General features: G+C 43.0%; 1 protein-coding gene and 1 pseudogene across 2 annotated transcripts; one reads left to right on the top strand and one right to left on the bottom strand.

The window, feature by feature from the left end:
- The first annotated feature begins 490 nt into the window (after positions 1-490).
- On the top strand, positions 491-1,476 carry LOC147610173 (17.4 kDa class I heat shock protein-like; annotated as a pseudogene). The gene is made up of 2 exons (XR_015264020.1): positions 491-773; positions 1,085-1,476. The product of XR_015264020.1 is annotated as a 17.4 kDa class I heat shock protein-like (transcript).
- A 12,020-nt stretch (positions 1,477-13,496) lies between these two features.
- On the bottom strand, positions 13,497-17,203 carry LOC147610172 (uncharacterized). Its single transcript, XM_086786482.1, has 2 exons — positions 17,078-17,203; positions 13,497-15,388 (listed from the first exon to the last, which is right to left on the bottom strand). The coding sequence occupies exons 1-2, from the start codon at positions 17,197-17,199 to the stop codon at positions 14,908-14,910; spliced, it is 603 nt and encodes a 200-aa protein (XP_086642608.1). The 5' UTR covers positions 17,200-17,203; the 3' UTR covers positions 13,497-14,907.
- Positions 17,204-20,932: the final 3,729 nt, after the last annotated feature.

The raw sequence follows: 20,932 nt of genomic DNA, 5'->3' as shown, positions 1-20,932 counted from the left end.
CCGGCCGCGGGTGCCCAATTTATTTATATTATTTATAAATTATATATTGTAAAAATTAAAATCCTTCTCCTTTTATAATGAATCGGCCATATTCCTTCTCAAAAAAAAAACGAGAAGGAAGCTTTTCCTTCTCAAAATTTTTTGAGCCGGCTCGTATTCAATTTGAGCCGGCTTTAGGCTAAGTCGAACCTATTTTTTCCCGAACACTGGACACAACCCTTTTTCCCAACCCTTAAAAGTAAAGGCTTTTGAAAATAGAAATGGTATTTTGCGCTAAGTTTAGCGATTTTAGCGGTGATAATATACACAACAATGGCATGGTCAATATTAAGCCGGTTTTTTTCTGAAATCCGGTCGGTAAAATTGCCGATTTTGTCGAGCGCTGGTTTGTCCGTCTCACAGAACAAACGTCCAGGCAGGTGTGAATACGTAGTAGATAGAAGACCAGAAGTCTCCAGAAGCCTTCTGTCTTTATAAGATCACACTCCCGATGCCAAGGTCGCAGATACGACACACGCGCAGATCAGAAACCGCTTGCCATCGTCGCGATTCTACCCTTCCTCACAAAGAGTTCTCTGTCTAGTCTTGTGTTTGATCAGAAATGGCAGTTTCCCTCTTCGGCCGCAGGAGCCATTCGCTCGCCTTCCCTTCCTCCTCTCTTCTGCGCGTCCCGGAGCACCTCGGATTTGCCAGTGATGTGGCTGCCGTTGCCAACACGCAGGTTGACTGGAAGGAGACTTCCGATGCTCACATTTTCAAGGCTAATCTTCCTGGTAAGATGGCAGACTGGGCTTTCTTTGCTTTGTGTGTGTATCCTCACATGCTGTGAGCTAGTTTGCATGAGGATGCTCCCATCGCTATGGTTGTGAAGCTCCACTGCAATGTGTGAGTGCATTTTCCCGCACAATTTGGGTTCTCTGTGTGCACCCGTTTCCACTTGGTGCCCCAATCTGTGGGCGTGCGCGCGTGTTTGCAGTGTGGCCATTTGTTTCCCCATACTCGGTTGGGTTCTCCATGTGCACCAGTCTGTTTGGGGCTTAGTGTGCATTTCAGAGTGTAACTGTTTACACATGCATGCATGCAGGATTGGTGAAGGAGGATGTGAAGGTTCAGGTGGAGGATGGACGCGTGTTGCAGATAAGTGGGGAGTGCAAGAAGGAAGAGACAAAATCATCAGACCAGTGGCATCGCGTTGAGCGGTCGCAGGGCATTTTCCTGCGCCGCAGACAATGCCAAGGTAGAGGAAGTGAAGGCAGGCATGGAGAATGGAGTGCTCACTGTGACAGTCCCCAAGGCTGCTGTATGCTCCATTGACATCTCTGGCTAGAGCCGTTGTGTAGGAGAGGCCTATCGTGCACCGCTTCTTCGAGGTGGCAATACTGTTTAGATGGTGGTTCCTCCTTTCTTCACACATAAACCTCCTCGCAGCTTCCTCAGAACTTTGATGTTGTAGCTTTTTTTTGTAGCAAACCTCCTCACGGCATCCTCAGAAGCTTTCTGTAGAGCAGAGGCCCATGAAAGAAATGAGCACAAGCACACTGTTCTTTTTTCTATCAGAGCCCACCGAGAATGGTTGGACGGATACCCAAGACTAGTTGGAAGAACTTGTAAACAATACAGCTACAGTTTGTATGACATATGGATGCATATGTCCATGTATATATATATAACAAGCTTGTTTTTTAGTCCTTTACTTTCCTTCCCTCGTCCATGCAGTCCTTTACTTATTTATTTGTTCTCCAATATGCCTCTTGACTCTCGTTGAGAGAAACAACATCTTTCTTCGAGCTGACAAATCTCAATTTTTTGGATTCCCGAATCACCGATCATGCAAAAGAGTAGAAATGGGTGGTGGGTGGTGTTCCTGGTTTGGTGGTCCAAGTTCATCGAGGGGCTGTGTCCCCCTAAGGACTTGTAGAGGTAGTGGAATTAGGAAATTCTAAATTGTTACGTCGCTTCTATAAATGTCTAAAAACTGCCAATCCTTTATAAAAAATGACATCCTCTCAGAAATAACATCTTCTCAAAATGCTCACAATACTTGTCTTGAAGGGATACTGACAGTGACACCACAGCTTGTTGTCCCGTGTTTTCTCAAAATGCTCATAATACTCATCTTGAATGCATAGTGACAGTGACACCACACCTTGTCCCCCGCATAAAAGGGTGGGAGCTCAGTGGCCGTTGGTTGGTTGGGTGTGTGCAAGAGGAGGAAAAGAGAGGCTTGCATGAGTGCAATAGAGGAGTGCAAGAGAAGGGTAGGAAGTCAGACTCCTGGAGCTTTTGTCGATCAAGTGTGCAATGAGAGAGAGAGAGAGAGAGAGAGACGCACAGAATATGTCATAAACCTTTGTAAGAGGTCAAAATATTCAATGAGACATGTTGTATTAGCATGTGTAGGAGATGAAACTGATCTATGAGACCACCAAGTACTTTGATATTTGGTTAGATGACCCAACTGTATAATGTAAACAAAAAAAGAATTGGAAAGGCTAGAATATTGAAAGCTTCAAAGCCAAAATCTTAAACCTTTGATATTTGTGAGACAGTACGTCATGAGCAAGGGACTCAAGGTTAAATGTGCTCGTATATATGCTAACCCCGTAATGAGAAATATATCAACGGGTGGAAAACTCGAGAATTAGGGGGTACCTTTGTGTGACCCAAATGGTTAGGCCTTCATAGTATAGCCTCAATGTTTCCAATAGGGAAAACCTTGGTCCCCGTCGCTCTCTTATGTCTGGGCATAATCATTTGTATTTGTTGACGTAACATTTGTCTATGGATTGGGCATCTCGATCCTTGAATTCTAGTGGAGCTACTTTGTGTAACTAGTATGACTTCTTGTTTGAGAGGAAACTAATGAAAAAGGTCGAGTCATATATGTGATGTGACTATACTAAAGTAATTTGTCACTCATCTCTGAATTAGCCTACCTAATAGGCTGTGCACTCTCGTCACCATAGAAGCCGCTCTTTGCATCTTTGATTCTCTAGTAAGAATAATTGTAAGTATCTTAGGCGAAGGGTTCGAACCCCTCTCTAAGCAGATATTGATATCTCCTAACAAGCTCAACATCTACAGATGAAGTGTTCCTCGGCGTCCCAAATTGTAGATCTAGCATAGTCTTTCCTCCTCTGTAGGTGGTGCATGTGTCCTATATCTATCGTTCTTCCAACCAATTATGACAGGGACCTTAATTTTCAAGGAGTCCTACCACCACCTAGCATAAAAGGCTAATTGCGCAAAAGAAGGAAAATGGGCAGTGTTCTTTGGTGGCAAAGCCGTCATCTAGAAGATCTAATCTCGTAAACCACCAAACCCTCCTCTTCCCTCTTAGGCTTGTTTTTCCTTGGGACTTTTCTACCCTTTTTTTGGATTTTTTCTTGAGGAAGTATGATATACTCACTTGAGTTTTGCACAATCCTGAAGGTCACCATAGATTACTATGTACCGTTGCAACAAGAAGTAGACACTTTGTACAAGCTTTTTGTTTCTAGTTCCATAGGGCATACTCCACCCGCTCTCAAAAATCAATCACTCTTTCCATCTCTCTCACTCATTTTTGTCTTATTTCTGTTTCCTATCAAACTAAAGCATAGAGGCAAAGGATCAAAAAAGATAGAGCAAAGCACACGTAGAAAAAACTTGTAGACCATGAGGTATACCGCAATGCCAAGTCCTTGATACACAAGTCTAGAAAACTATTAACCTTGGAGAGATCCTTCATAGATGATTCTTGGACATTTACTTCATCAATGATGTCATTTCACACCACAGACCTCCCTAAACTCCTTGTCAAGAGAGAGGGAGAGAGATAAAGGAATGGAGCAGAACACCTTGAGCTCTGTGGCTCTCTACTTCTTCTATTCAACAATATGAAAATGACTAATGTGTGTACAATAGAAAAGCCCTAGCTAGATAATGTCTACACTAGCTAATAACTAACAGTGACCACCGTAGGAATATGTCCAGCTGTATGTAGTGAATGCAAGTGTCGGTCATCAACTACCACACAAAAAGATGTCACACGGGACGTGACTGAGCTTGCTTTCTAACACTCCCCCTCAAGCTCAAACTATTTGTAGCACTCCAAGTAGCTCTCTAAAATGAATGAACTTATCTTTACCAAGTGATTTAGTAAAGATGTCTGCTACGTGGTCTTCGTCTTCACATGTTGTAGATCAATCTTCCCTGCAAGTACCATTTCTCTGATGAAATGATAGTGAGCTTCGATATGCTTCGAATGCGCATGATATACGGGATTGCTTGCTAACATTACGCTGCTCATATTGTCACAAAAAAACAACTTCACTTTGCTATCCAAAGTGATCCCAAAATCATTAAGCAGTTTCTGTAACCAAACTGCCTCACATGCTGCCAACGCAGATACTCTGCTTCTGTACTTGATAAAGCAATTGTTGGCTGTTTCTTGCTTTGCCAACTCACCATGCTACTACCCAAACCAAATGCATAACCATTGGTTGATCTTCTATCATAGGCACAACCAACCCAATCAACATCTGTAAAACCTGTCAAATCAATGGGTTTACCATATGCATAAAACAACCCATAATCAGTAGTAGCTTTTACATATCTCATAATTCTTCTCACAGCATCCAAATGTGATTTGCGAGGCTTTTGCATAAACTGACTAATCAACCCCACTGCGTAACTCAAGTCAGGACATGCGTGATCGTAAGGTATATCGAGCTGCCAACCATTTGTCGATACATAGTTATTCTGTTCAAAACATAAGTTGCAGTCACCACTGCTTATGTCCAATAAACATTTGGTAAACTCTTCTCACTAAGCATTGCTCTTGCACATTCCATTATTACCCTGTTCTGTCTTTCTGCAATACCACTCTGCTGTGGTGTATAACTACATGTAAGCTGTCTTCTTATGCCATGTTTAGCAAGAAACCTGTCAAATTCATGAGATACATATTCTCCACTCCCATCAGATCTGAGACATGAGATGTAGCAACCAAACTCATTCTCTACATGCTTCTTGAAATCTCTGAAAACACCAAAAACTTCATCTTTGGTCTTTAGAATGTATAGCCAAGTATACCTGCTGAAACCATCAATAAAGGAAACATAATAACGAGCACCACCAAATGATGCATTATGCGACGGACCCCATACATCAGAATGTATCAACTGCAAAGGTTGTGAACTATTCTTTACATGTCGCATAAAAGGAAACCTTACCTGCTTACCAAATTGACATGTAGGACAAACATGACCAAGATCATCATACTTGAATTTAGGCAATCCAAGCACTACTTCTTTTTGCTGCATAGATTTTAGCTTCTGTATATTCACATGCCCAATTCTTTTATGCCAAATCTCTACATCACGAATGGCATTCTCATCATGTGCGAACATTGCTGCTTTCAACTCTGGAATAGATGCATCCAATGTAAACATCCTTCCATCTCTTTTGCCTCTTGCAAGAAATTTGCAGCCATTACCATACTCTTCAATAAAGCAACCATCTTTATTGAATCTTACCTGTTTGTTCTATTCAGCAAATAGACAATAGATTCTTCGTAATAGAAGGCACATGTAAAACATCATGCAGATTCTTTTTATTACCATTAGGCATCATTAAAGGTAATATAAGATACATGTAAACATCATGCAGATTCTTTTTATTACCATTAGGCATCATTAAAGGAACAATTCTTGTATGCTTTATGTCATGCTGTGTGTCATCACCAGTACATACATGACCATGCTTACCTGCAACCATCTCATCAAACCATTCACCATGTGGTGTCATATGATTAGAAGCTCCTGAATCAATATACCATCTTTCATCTTTCTGCTGTTTTGATGCATTATTAGAAACATGCTGCATGGCAAACAATCTACTATTATCCTGCTCATCATGCGTACCACTAGACGATGCATAATGTCCATGTTGTTTGCCTTTATACTTCAAATCTCTTTGCTTTTTGTAGCAATATTTCTCTATATGTCCATATACTCCATAGTAATGACAATCCTTGTCCCTGTTTGATTGACCATTTGATTGCCATGATGCACCTCTACCATGGGAGATGATCTCCCCCTGCCTCTAAAGCCGCCAGATCCTCGCTGGCTCTGTGTATCTGTATCTCGCCACACCAGGACCTCGAAATGAACCACGGCCTCTACCACCTCTACCACGCTGGCTAGAGTATAACACAGTGTCTCTACCACTCTGAGAAGCATTGGAACCTATATTTAGACCAAGCTTTACTTCTTCATGCAACAAGGCAACTAGCTCATCCCATCCTGGAGGTTCAGCTCTCACAGAAATTGATGTATCAAAAGACTTGTATTCTTTACCAAGACCATTCAATGTAACAGCAATCATGTCATCTTCAGTCACTTCGGAACCAATAGTAGCAAGTCGATCAGCAATAGTCTTCACTTTTGTTGTGTACATGTGTATACTCCTGTTATTCCTTGTCATGTTGTTAAACTACTGCTTTAACTAAATCTTTCTTGCATGCATTATGTTCCCATAATTTTTCATAAGTATGTCCCACGCATCTTTCGGAGACTTACATCTTGTAATTTGTATAGCCATAGCATCTGAGATACATAGAGAGAACCAATGTAGCACCTTGCATGCTCTCTATGTCCATTGTTTATGCGCTCTTCTTTGATCCTGTGTAGGTCTATCATTCATCTCTGGTTCCGCTTCATCACCTGTACAGAGATCCCAGTAACTTCTGCAGACCAAAAAATTCTTCATTCGGAACTTCCATGACGCAAAATTCTTGTTGTCAAGCTTCTCACCAACAATCTGTGTGATGTTATCTGATCCTTGTGCATTAGCCATGCTTTAACAACCTGTAAGTGATTTTCAGCGTGCAAACAGGTACGAAAACCTCAACGTTTTTTGTAAAATGTGTATTATGCGCACGTAGCAGCTCCCACAATGTCATTGCTGAGCCAAATACATGTCATACATGTTCCACAATATCATATACATCTGCTAGTATGTGTAGCAGTCCACAAATGACCATACATGCACAAAACAGTGCGTAAACTGTAAATTTCCGTAATTGAAGAAACTTGCTCACAGACTTCCAATCCGCAAATAAAGTGTATAATGAGCTTTATCTAGCTCCAGAAATACCACAAATCACAGCATACATTCACCAGTGTCTTCCGGGATCAAAAAATGAGCAAAATTGATACTCTGTATATGCATAAAACAGTGTGAATGTGTTCTTACTATTAAAAAATAACAGAAAAACTCTTACAGCATGAAAATTTCAGCGTTTCTTCTCTATTCAGTCGTGGAACTCTGTGCTTGATGAAATTGATGCTTTCTGAGCTGAAACAATGCTTCCCGGATGCCAAAAACTGCTCCCGCGTGCTAATTAGCTGTAGGCGTGCAATTTCCTGTGCTTCCTGCCGCTGTTTGAAGTCCTGTACAGCACTCTAAACTGCTCTTGCTGATGTGCATTCGCAATGCACTTGCCTCCTTCAGCTTGTGTATGCTCCCGGCGTTAGTGTGTATGCACACACTAACTCACTCTGTGTGCAAAATATGCAGCTTCTTCTACTGGCAAATTTCCACGCTTTTTCTTTTCTCTCTGTAGCAGCACTAAAACTCCTCAATAGTGAAAGCTATACTCTCCAATGTGCTCTCCGAAGCTTCTCAAAGTAGTTGCAGGCTGTAGCTTGTGCAATGGCAAGCTTCACACACACACACGCAACTCACACAGTCTAATGGCTGTCACTCTGCAGCTCTCTCTAGCACACAACACCTAGCTCTGATACCATGTCGGGAGAGAGGGAGAAAGATAAAGGAATGGAGCAGAACACCTTGAGCTCTGTGGCTCTCTACTTCTTCTATTCAACAATATGAAAATGACTAATGTGTGTACAATAGAAAAGCCCTAGCTAGATAATGTCTACACTAGCTAATAACTAACAGTGACCGCCGTAGGAATATGTCTAGTTGTATGTAGTGAATGCTGGTGTCGATTATCAACTACCACACAAGAAGATGTCACACGGGACGTGACTGAGCTTGCTTTCTAACACTCCTACATAAGCCTCCATATACTCTCTCCTTTCCAAATAATGCAAGTATAAGTCGGTTGTGGCCACTCGCTCTCAATCTCATTGGCATTGTCGGTAGTGATTGATCATTTGGCAATTCACCATAATTCTATTTCATTAGGATCAACACCATAACTTACACTCTCTCCTTTTGGTAAACGCTTGTTGTACCCTGAAAGAGTGTGTTCCCACACTTTAGCAAGGTTGCAAGGCTATTTTTGTCATCAAAATTTAATTTTGATGAATATCTTAGCTTTTAAATGACTTTCTCTCTCTAGAATTGATCACTCTAGAGAGAGAAACGCTAGAAAAGCTTATGGTCGATAAGGCTGCAACAAACAAATGCATGCGGGCAATGTGAAGTGCCTAGTGATAAATGCAAGTTGCAAAAGAGCCTAGGAAATTTAACCAAGACTTTGTCATGCTTTTCAGAAGTCAAAGCGGGTTAAATATGACCTCGAAACGGATAAATTATGGCTACCGAGGTGAAAACAAGGGCTAGAACCATGGGCGGATGGGCTGGAGGGACCAAATTAGGGCTAGGCAATGGGGATTGGGCCTGGCTTGTTCCCCAAGCCACCCCTAGAGGAGGCACCGACAAAAAGTAGGGTGAAGCCCTACTTTTGTGGAGTACACCTACTTTTTGGGTGTTAAAGTGAGAGTAAAGCTCACTTCCAACTCGAGTTGGAAAAGTGGCTCTGCATCTTCATGCATGGGGTGCCAAAGCATGCATGGGGGGGCTCTAGTAAAAGCTCTCTTCATCCTCTACATGTATATAAGCTTGGTTCATGCTCTCCTCTAGCTAGCAAGTAACTACCTTGGTAGCTTCTTTCTTATTTGGTCTAATTTATAGTAATTAAGCCATAAGGACTCATATATCCATTGATTATGAATCTTTTCCTTTTCTCCGTAGGAGCACTTGATCCTTTGTGATCATTGAGACCTTGAGAAGAGGAGAACGGAGCTTGCAGGTGCCCAAGGAAGCAGCTCAACAAGGGGTTATGGAGATCTTAGCCTCCATAGTCCCTAAGATGTATTAATTCAAGTAAACGCCATCCTTCATTGATGTAAGCTTTAAGCAACTTGATTAATACAAAGCCTTTCGAGGGGGGGCCGGTCTCATAAATGTGGCCCTCATCGTGGTGTCTTGTGCAATTTCTTTTTATTTATGTTGTCATGCATGTGCTAGAGGAGCAAGTGGTTATCCACTGTTAGCGCCCTCTATGTGTGAATGTTCATGTGTGTGATAGCTAGCAAATGCTATGCATGAATCTATAAGAAAGAGTAATAATGGGTTAAACTCAATGAATGATTAGCATGCTAAAATCATCTTTCTTTTTAGTTAAGATGGCATCTAGGAAGGCTAAGGAATCCGCTATGGTTTAAGCTTGATAGCATGAGCGTGTGAAGTCACATGCATTAAGACAAGGTTAAGAACTAATAAAGTGCGGGACTAGTGTAAGATGTGGTAGGAGTTTTTATCTACTTCTGTCCGACTTTGTAACTAGAGGGAGCTATTGTCTTATTAGCACACCTTTGCATAAAAGGGTACCTATGGTTTTGGTGCTAGTGAGCTCTAGAAAGTCCTTTAGCCAAAACTTATCGAGGGTGGCACTATTAACCATCCTCATCTAGGTTAATTTTTAAATCAGAGATTGCTCACGGGTGTGAAATTGTCACTAAGTTTCTACCTTATAAAGAAGCCAAAGCTATGACTGATAACATGTAGGAAGGGATCGATGTGCGCAAAATCAATTGGAAGGAGGATGAAGCTTTTATTGAAGGAACACAAGTAGTACGGTATTTGGTTCAAAAGCTTCATGAAGCTCAAGAGAATCCCTCTTTGCATCCCATGGTGCAAGCGCTTATGCAAACGCATCGATTGATTCCTTCAAGTAATCATGAATGAAGCCCTTCTTGGAGAGTATAACTCTCCAAGAAGGAATGAACCGATCATAAGGGAAAGTGATCAAGAGGAGCACTCTTCGAAAGGTACACCACGAAGACGACGAGCACCTCATTCTCCTCATCGTTCATCAAAGAGGCACAATTCTAGTATGAGCGATGATTCTAGTTCGTTGTGGAGTGGGAGGAAGGAAAGGGGGTGCCGTTATCAACGAAAAAGAAAAACGCTCTTTCCACCTCTAAGTCCTCCTGCCTCTTCGGACTCAAGAGAATCCTCATCTTCTCACAAGCAGTCTTCTCACAAGGCGCATTCCTCAAGAAAGTGCAAGAGGACATATCGTGCTTGGAAAAGAGCTCGAAAATTGTAGTGAGGGTGGCAAATCTGACCAGGATGGCCTCTACACCCACGACCAAACTCGACCACTCATAAGGAAACTACTAGAGGGAAAGGCCTACTCTAGCAGCTAAGGAAGCAAGCGGGGGCACCACCTAGTCGGGGAGTGGACTAGGACGCTTGCAACAAATGCGAAAACTCAAACCCAAAACCCACAAACTAGCTGACTACCAAACCATGGTGACGACATGATGACCACGAAACAAGAAAACCCAACTTGCAAGAGACAATCCAAATGATTTCCGTGAATGCCAAGTGCTTGCACCTACGTGAACACCACAAACTATAAGAAACTCATGAGGGGGAAGAGCATTGCACACCAAACTAACATCTTTTCATGACACACACACCCACCAAAACCAACCTTCACACCCTGTGGATTGCTGATGGGGGAGGGGGATATCATAACGATGGAAGCCTTTATACCAACCAAACCTTCAACATCTTCTCCTAATGATCAAACAAATGCATGGAATGAACCAAGAAACCACCCACTAAAACATTAGATGAGTGGCCAAAGAAACCTGCTAAAACCATTTATGAAAAGCCTTGAGACAGGCATGGGAGAAAAAAAGTGCTAAGATGAATCCACTCATAAGACATCTCACACAATTGCTTCAAATGTAAGACAAAACAACATGAAAGTTAACACCTTACACAACTTGGCTTTGCAAATAACCTCTTTCACTTGATGAAGAAACGTTTTAAAGCAAGAGACACCTCCTCCTACTTGAAATGCCGACGATGATACGTAGAGTGTGCAAGAGAGTCTTTGAGAAGAGAATGAATGCTTAATGATTAGATACATAGAGCATAGGGTTGAATTAATAAGCAAAGAGAGAGAGAGTAAGAGTGATTGTAGAGATTAGAATAGATATGAGTTACACCTCCCATTAATCCCAAGATTGAAGAGATCAAGAGCTCCCAAATGGTGCTTGGGTGTGGGCTATGGAGGCTTCTCTAGCAAGGCTACATTACATGGGAATAGACAATGAGAAGACACTACTACTCCTACCCCAAATTAGCTACTATGGCACCTTAAAACCCTAATCTTTGCTTACTCTACTAGGCCCTTGGCCTTTGGCAAAGCCCTTGCTCTTGCCACTAACTTGTGCCTTCACCCCCCCCCCCCCATTCACAAAGAATAGGGGCCTTTTTATAGTTGCAAAGGGAATGATGTGCTTAGACAAGGTTGTCGTAGCACCCACATGTGGAGTGGTCCACATGTAAGAGCTATTGATGAAGATGAAAGAGGTATGATTAGAGAGGAAGGGAAAATGATGGGAGCAAAAGTGAAATGTAGGGTGTTTATACAAGGCTAAAAAGAAGAATTTGACAGTGAGGATGAACTTTGTACTCCAGCAGCAGCACTTTGACTCTTACCATGACCTTTAGCTCATGATGACCATACCTTTTTGGGTATGGTAATGCAAATGGAAAGTGGAATTTCCATATGCATATGGCATTTTACAAGGGGGGAAAAAATGTGCTTTTGTGAGTTGAGAAATGTGAGGAAAAAGTGAGTAAATGGTGCATTGAGCTAATGTGTGTGTGAGTGTGGATTTGAATGAGTGAGTGAGTGATTATAGGCTTCATAATTGTCATCATTTTCTCCCAAGTGATGGGTGTATGTGTGTGTGAATAGTGCTCATGATACTTGAGTGAGTGAGTGAGAATGTAAACGAAGAGTGACCTTTTGTTGATCTTGAGAAGGGAGTGAGAGAGCCCTTCGCTTCGGAGTCGCCATGAGAAGTCACCACGAAGGGCCACCTTTTCTTCACCGGTGATTTCTCGATTTGGTGAGTGTGGGGCCGGCACCGGCCTGCGGATGGCCGGTGTCGAAATTTGTCGTGGGGAGGACCCCACGAAAGAAAATATTTTCCTTCCTTTGGTGACCACCAGCCGTTTCGCCGGTGGGAAAGCGTTGAGAGGTGGGCACGTGGGAACGCGGGTGAGAGGGGGCGCCACCGGCGATTATGCTGGTGGGAATGGGTGAGATGAAAACGGCGACCGGGAGAGGGGCGGCCATGGACCAGCCGCAAAAAAGGCAAGAAAGGGAGAGGGTCGCCGGCGATTAGCGCCGGCGACCCTCTCACTCGAATGAGAGGGCGCCGCCAGCCGACGCGAAGGCAAGAGAGAGGGAGCCAAGGGCGCCGCCAGCCGGCGCTATGAGGGCGCGAAGGAAGAGAAGGAGAGTGCGAGGGCGCCCGGGAAGGGCGGTGTGAGGGCACGAAGGGAGAGAGCCAGCAGCGCACGAAACACAGAGAGAGAAGGTGAGAGAGAGAGTGTGTGGGTGTATGTGTGTGAGAGAGGGTTGGAGTGAGAGTGAGAGTGAGAGTGTGTGTCTGTGTGTGTGAGCGAGTGGGCGAGTGAGAGAGTGAAAGTGTATGCGTGGCTGAAAGTGAGAGTGGGTGAGAGAATGTAAGAGAGAAAATAAGTTTTTTTAGCAAAGGTAGAAATGGTGGAAAAAGTGATAAAAATAATATTGGAACCGCCCTTTTTCTCCAAGGTTTTTCCACTCTTATAATGATTATCTCCTAGGGCCCGGTCCCACGGTGGAATACTCTCCATGCATATATAAATGGAAAAGATAAAATATATAGTAATTATCCCACAACAATAAATGCTTGATGAACAAATATATAGCTAGATAAATAAAGAGTTGTGGGAAATAAATAAATGATAAATGGTTACTCATAGGAAATCATGCATATGCAAGGCTTTTAAGGCTTGACAAGATTCCATGAGGGCACTCATAGGGGGGGGGTGGACTCCTTAGCTCAAGGTGAGGTGGTTTCTCATGATGTTGAAAGATCCTAGGATCTCATGATGCAAGTGTACTCAAGTATATTTTGGCCTTGGTCATTTTGTCAACTTCTAATCACCTCTTACCCCTAGTAGAAGCAAGTGTGATTTCCCATTGCATTTTAGTCCACATAGTTCACTTAGGTAACTTGAGCTTGTTCCCACCTTTACAAAGCCTATAGATCACCTCGCTACCCAAAATACGAACCCGCCTTCTCAGCAATATAAAAGTGTCACCTTGGGGAAGAGTCACCCTGTTCCTAGCGCTCGTGCCAATGCATCTAGTGAAAATGGTATGTACAAACTTCCATGTTCTTGTGCCAAAGGTAGATGATGAAATTACATCCCTGGAGAACCTAGTTCATGCCAAAACAACGTTTCAAAAATACCTGCCACATACCAACCCCTAGCTTTGGAGGCATTTATGCTTCCAAAGCATCAACATGTTTGAAAATATCCCCAATGGGAAGATGAAACTCCTCAAGATCCGGTACCGCCACTGATTCCTTCTTAAATGTAAGCTCGACCTGGTTAAGGTGATTGATTGTTGATTCCGTGCTCATTCTCTGAAAATAGGGCTTCAACCTCCATGCATTCACTCTTGTTTTATGCAACTTCCCTATGAGTTCCTGGAGTTGATAGCTTCCATTCTTGTACTTGTGGTAGATGACGAAAGGCCCCTCCCATCTAGGGATAAACTTCACATCATACCTGTTGTCCAGACGGCTGTCGTATCGTAATACCAATGACCCTTCATTGAGCTCCTTATCCTTCAGAAGCATGTTGAACTTTTCTCTTGGTAGCTTGACGGATGTGGTGATCCATTGCGTCTTCTCTAGTAGCTTCTAGCTTGTGTAGATCCAGCAATCGGCTTGTCCATCGCTCCCACGGTTCCTGACCTATCTTCCGTAACAACTGGTAAGTGGGTATCTCCACTTCAATCGGCAAAAGCGCTTCCTGTCCATAAACTAGATGAAAAGGGGTGAAATTTGTTGGAACTTTGAATGATGTGCGGTAAGCCCATAAAGCAGTACTTAGATGTTTATCCCAATCTTTCGGCTTTTCTTTCACCTGCTTTGAAATGATTTTTACCAAGATTCCATTCACCTTTTCCACCAACCCATTGCATTGAGGGTAGTATGGACTAGAGTACCTGTGCTTCACTTTAAGCCTCTGCAATAAATCTGTAAGGACCTCACTTCGAAAACCCGGCCCATGATCTGAAACAATTTCTAATGGGGTGCCGAATCTGCAGCAAATGCTCTCGAAAACAAACTTCCCAACATCGTTAGCCGTGATTCTTCTAGTACTAACAGCTTCAGCCCAACGGGTCATGTAATCAACAGCTACTATGATGAATACTTTTCCTGTGCTAGTGCGGGGAAGTGGGCCAATTGCATCTATCCCCCACTTCTCAAAGGGACCATATGAAAAGATCGGCATTCTAGGCTCATAAGTCAGCCTTTTATCCCTAGCTTTCTGGCAAGCTTCACAACTCTTGCACCAGTGTTGAACATCCCTGTGTAGGCTGGGCCAAGTGTATCCGGCTAGCAAAATTCTCTTACTAGTGCTCTCTTGTGCAAAGTACCCGCCACACACTCCCTCGTGGCAAGAGTGAAGAATGCGGACAATTTCCTCTGTGTTAGGCACTCTTCTTAAAATCAAATCCTTCCCTTTGTGATACAAGTCATCACCCACCAGTTTGTAAGGTATTACCTTGGCCACCAGTCAATGTTTTTGCACCCTATCCAAATGTTGCGGACACTCCTCGGTGAGCAGGAAGTGCCTGATGTCTTGCAGCTCTTCAGCTCCTTGCATCTTAGGCTCCTGAAATTTTATGCTCCCCAACACACCTTCGTCTCCTTCTTGATTTGCTAATGCATCTGCTTCTTTGTTAAGCTCCCTTGGGACGTGTTGGATTTGCACAGCTTCAAATTTCTCCATTAACTGCTTCACCTGTTTAAGCCAACCTATTAAATTCTCACTTTTGCAGGACCATATGCCCCTGATCTGTTTTATGATAGCATCCCCCTTCACCATCAACCTCTTGATATCTTGTTGTATGCACAGCTCCAAACCCATCCTTAGCGCAGTGTACTCTACTTCATTGTTGGAGTGCACATCCTCCAACTTCCTTCCTTCTTTAAAAACCACCTTCTCGTCGGGGTCGAGAATGAGCACTCCTCCCCCTACGAATCCTGTCTTCTTCCTGTAAGCACCATCAAAAAACAACGTGAAAGCATCTTCCAGTGGTGTAGGTGCACTTTCCTCTACCTCCTTATGGCTATTTCCTGGAGTGATTCTCTTTTCAAGATGTTTGTAAGTCAGAATATCTGCTAAGCTTGCCCTAGTGCTTTCTTCCACAGCAAAACTGTAATCAAATTCTTGTAGTTCCAAAACCCACTTAGCAATCCTAGGACAAGCGCATGTGCTGAATCACAAATGGAAAACAATGCTCTACAGTCAAAACTATAAAAGGCCTGGTCAAGAGGTACGGCCTAAACTTCCGAACAGCAAAGATTAGAGAAAACATCATTTGTTCTACATCGGTATAACCCTTTTCAGGGCTTCCCTTAACTTTGCTGGCAAAGTACACTGGCCGCATAAAGCATGTTACCTCATCCTTCTGCATAAGTACTAATAAGCCAAGGTCTCCCCAATATGATTGGGTAGCCCTCCCCCTTGCTAGTAATCACATACATATCTATCTCAACCTCAATGTCAAACACTTTGACTCTCAAATTCTTGATCACTCCTAAGCACTTAATGCTTGAATTGTTTGCTAAGGTCACTTTGAAGTGTGATGGAGAACTAATCTCTAGCTTTAGCCTATGCATTAGGCGTTCCGTCATGACACACATCTGCGCTCCTCCATCAACATAAACTCTCTGAATTCTTATCCCTCTTACCCATGCATCTAAAATGGGCAACACGTCATCCTTGGCATTAGCCCTCACTATACTGACCGTCTTCGCATGTTTCTTCCTCGAAACCCTGGTGCTTGACAACTTGGACCATTGTCTCCTTAGTAATGGTGAGAGCTCTAAAAGCTGAGGATAAGTTATGTCTGGTTTCTGACTCCCTAGATCCCTCACTAGGCTATAAGATTCATGGGTTCTCCCTAGTGGAAAATCGCCTATGGTGATCTTCCGTCTTGCTTTCTTCGACCTCTTATGCCTTTTGCTGGCCTCTCCTACTTCCTTTTGTGTCTCCTTATGTTCTCTAGGGGCTTCCTCTTCCTCCCTATCTGAATCATCTCTATTATGATCACCCCTTGTTCGTTTTACTGCAGGCATTACCTCAAATCCTTTGGGTGTACCCACCTTCACTCTTGGGCTCTCTTCTAACTCAATAACATTCACCGCACGTATCTCAGCTGTCGGTGGTGGTGGTGGTGCCGGTTGTGGTGGCACTGGCGGAATAACAGCCACAGGTGGTGCTGGAAGTGGTCTAGCTACCTGAGGTGGTCTTGGATACATCCCCCTGGGCATGGCACCCCCTCGATCTCTCCTAGGATATGGACCAAATACTCCAACTGTCTGGTGATCCTAGCCAAGTTGTCCTCTTGAGAATTCCCCATGGGTGGTGAGCTACTCAGGGTCGGTCCAACCTGACCCTCATGCATTCCTTCTTCTCTCATTCTCTCCCTAGATCCTAACTCCTTCTGAGCCTGGTATGACAGCTTCCTTTCCTTCTCTCTTGCTATCCTAAGTGCTTCCTCAAATGTAGGTGGAACTTTGGATACCACTTTATCCCTCAAAGGTGCATAAAGACCAGCCACGAACCTATCTCGTTTGAGAAAGGCTGGGGCCACTTCCCCTTCCACTAAGGACCGGGTCCACCTGGTCCACAACTCTTGAAACCTCAACTCATAATTAACGAAATCTGAGAGGCTTACCTGGTGATGTTGGAGGAGTAACTTCCATACTCCTTCCGGGGTGTCGCCTCGGCCGAACCGGGTGGTGAAAGTCTGCGTAAGAACATCCCAATCTCCCCTAGTTGCCATAGGTAGATTATCATACCAAGTCCGGTCTTCCTCCTTGAGGACAAGAGGGAATGCCCGAAGCTTCACATCATTGGTATCCCTACCTTGGATCAGGTGGGCCATTTCTAAATTGTCCAAAAACTCTCTAGCATTCTCGTGCACCCTTCCATAGAAGTTTGCATGTCAGAAGACAGAGGTAATCAAATGCAACACACAATCTAGTACAAGATAAAGATAAAGACGTCAAAAGTCACTCTATGGATGCATTTATAGCAGCTAAGCTTTCCTCTCCAAATAAACTTCAAATACGTTGCTGAAATAGAAATTTTGCAATGTGAATACACTGCCTGGAAGTGGGAGAGAAAGGAGTGCTTAAAGAGTGACGTCTTTGATCCATTCATACTCAAAACATGCACTTTTTTTTTTAGAATGAAAGGAAGTCAAAAGAAAAACTTTACAATGATCCAACAAGTACAAACAAGAGGCTACACTAGCACCATCCAACCCTCATCTTCTTCTACTATGATATGGGTGAAATTAGGTCATACTAAAGGTGTTGGGACATGCAGACGTGTTCCTAAGTTAGGTGGAATTGAACCCTTATAGATAAGTGGCTCCACTAAAGGTTGAAATATCTATGGTGTATGGAAAGTTCCCCAAGGCCCGAAAGATTTCCCTTACCTCTTCGTATCGGGCCACCCTTAAATTTTTAAGCCGCTTGCCGTAATAACGGATAAACGACTCCCGAATGGTGAACAAGTAGGCTTCTGAAACCCACTCCAAAGTGGAGCAAATGGAGATATAATGCAAATCCGTCATTCCACCTTAGTCGGCGAGTGTAATGCAATCAATGTAAAGGACGTCACCCTCTCTATCCACACTATGTAGTAAGAGGATGGTATCTTCTCTACGAGGACTCGCTGAACATCCTCGAGGAGGCCATGTATTGTTTCCTGGAGGTCCATACTACATCAAAGTACCCCATGTTAGTTTCAAAACAAGATAAAGATGTAAATGTTACAGGAATGACTGTAACTGATCAGGGGAAGAATAAAAGGGTGCGGAGATGCTAAAATCTCGCCCAAGCGGTCGGCCCCAAACAAGGACACGATCCGTTGTTGGAAGAATACCTTCCGGTCAAGATGCAAATGAATAGAAATCCCACGGTTGGGGTTTAGATTTTAGCTAAAGGAGGAATGGGATTAGGGTTCATAAATTGAGCATGCAAGAACCAAAAGAAACATGATTGAAATCCAAAGTCACTTCTCACATTGGCAACAACATTTCCTTAAGTACAGTGGGTTAATCCAGCAAATCTCTTTTATGCTAATCCTAGCCGTCCGTCAACACTTTTGACGTATGGTAGGCCTTGCTTGACAAAAGAGCTTGGAACTCACTTCGTCACGATCTTCTAGTGATGGTGGGGAATTCACAGAAGGCTCCGAAAGGGTGGATACCTCAGGGATGTTAATTCTAGATTTTAGATTCCGCTTAACATGCCTCCGAACTACTGGGATTGTCTTCCCACTTTTAGGGTCAAGGAAGAAAAGGCTAGGGTCGGTGGAAAGGTCCACTTTCATAGTGTAGAGTGAGGGTACCTGCCAATGTTTTCATTAGTCTCTTCATTGTCCAAAGAATCATGCAACTATAGGCAACATTGCTTGTTAAACTAACTAAACTACCCAGTCTTGTAAACTGAAGATCTACAAGCTTGGCCTCCTCAGTGGGGGCACCAAACTTATGAGGGCGGCAAATCTGACCAGGATGGCCTCTACACCCACGACCAAACTCGACCACTCTCATAAGGGAACTACTAGAGGGAAAGGCCTACTCTAGCAGCTAAGGAAGAAAGGGGGGGCACCACCTAGTCGGGGAGCGGACTAGGACGCTTGCAAAAAATGCGAAAACTCAAACCCAAAACCCACAAACTAGTTGACTACCAAACCATCGTGACGACATGATGACCACGAAACAAGAAAACCCAACTTGCAAGAGACAATCCAAATGATTTCCGTGAATGCCAAGTGCTTGCACCTTAGTGAACACCACAAACTATGAGAAACTCATGAGGGGGAAGAGCATTGCACACCAAACTAACATCTTTTCATGACACACACACCACCAAAACCAACCTTCACACCCTGTGGATTGCTGATGGGGGAGGGGGATATCATAACGATGGAAGCCTTTATACCAACCAAACCTTCAACATCTTCTCCTAATGATCAAACAAATGCATGGAATGAACCAAGAAACCACCCACTAAAACATTAGATGAGTAGCCAAAGAAACCTGCTAAAACCATTTACGACGAAAAGCCTTGAGACATAGGCATGGGAGAAAAAAGTTGCTAAGATGAATCCACTCATAAGACATCTCACGCAATTGCTTCAAATGTAAGACAAAACAACATGAAAGTTAACACCTTACACAACTTGGCTTTGCAAATAACCTCTTTTACTTGATGAAGAAACGTTTTGAAGCAAGAGACACCTCCTTCTACTTGAAATGCCGACGATGATACGTAGAGTGTGCAAGAGAGTCTTTGAGAAGAGAATGAATGCTTAATGATTAGATACGTAGAGCATAGGGTTGAATTAATAAGCAAAGAGAGAGAGAGTGAGAGTGATTGTAGAGATTAGAATAGATAAGAGTTACACCTCCCATTAATCCCAAGATTGAAGAGATCAAGAGCTCCCAAATGGTGCTTGGGTGTGGGCTATGGAGGCTTCTCTAGCAAGGCTACATTACATGGGAATAGACAATGAGAAGACACTACTACTCCTACCCCAAATTAGCTACTATGGCACCTTAAAACCCTAGTCTTTGCTTACTCTACTAAGCCCTTGGCCTTTGGCAAAGCTCTTGCTCTTGCCACTAACTTGTGCTTTCACCCCCCACATTCACAAAGAATAGGGGCCTTTTTATAGTTGCAAAGGGAATGACGTGCTTAGACAAGGTTGTCATAGCACCCACATGTGGAGTGGTCCACATGTAAGAGCTATTGATGAAGGTGAAAGAGGTATGATTAGAGAGGAAGGGAAAATGATGGGAGCAAAAGTGAAAGGTAGGGTGTTTATACAAGGCTAAAAAGAAGAATTTGACGGTGAGGATGAACTTTGTACTCCAGCAGCAGCACTTTGACTCTTACCATGACCTTTAGCTCATGATGACCATACCTAAAATCATTTATGATGAAAATCACACTTTTAATATAAAAAATTTATCTTTTATGCATATGTTTATGCATACCATGGGCCAACTCCGGGACTTACTAACGTCTCTGCCATCTGGCTATACAAGCACAAGAACGGGGCAATGTCAAGGCAGGGAGAGTTGTACCTGTACCTTAATTTAACCAAGATAACAATCCATTTACTCAACTAAACCACAGGACTAGAATCCATGTTACCTTCTTAAGAAAAGAATCCTTTTCACAAAGATTTTAGCATTTCAACTTGAGATTGTGATAAGACATTCTTTATTAAGGCATATGGTGTTGTTTAAAAGAATACAAACTTTAACTAGTAAATCAATCAAATACATCACTATTAATAATTAATAGAGAAGCCGGGGCCATACCTCAACCCCTAAGAATGATATATAATTGAAAAACAAAAAAAAATATATACCTTATAGAAATTTATCGTTTATCGTTGTCTTTGCTCGTTAATAAGAGTTTCAAAATGCAAATGGAAAGTGGAATTTCCATATGCATATGGCATTTTACAAGGGGGGGGGAATGTGCTTTTGTGAGTTGAGAAATGT

This window comes from Cibotium barometz, chromosome 49 (genome assembly GCF_041138505.1).
Source record: "Cibotium barometz isolate CiBa-2024 chromosome 49, ASM4113850v1, whole genome shotgun sequence".
Classification (NCBI taxonomy): domain Eukaryota; kingdom Viridiplantae; phylum Streptophyta; class Polypodiopsida; order Cyatheales; family Cibotiaceae; genus Cibotium; species Cibotium barometz.
The sequence above is the reverse complement of the archived record's forward strand: the minus strand, read 5'-3'. Positions and strand labels throughout refer to the sequence as shown.

What these genes read in the sequence shown, in the direction of transcription:
- LOC147610172 (XM_086786482.1), bottom strand. Translation starts at nt 17,199, where the DNA reads ATGATAATCTACCTATGGCAACTAGGGGAGATTGGGATGTTCTTACGC. An exon ending in TACTCCTCCAACATCACCAG is followed by an intron (nt 15,389 to 17,077) that starts GTAAGCCTCTCA and finishes TGGTGCTTACAG; the next exon opens with GAAGAAGACAGGATTCGTAG.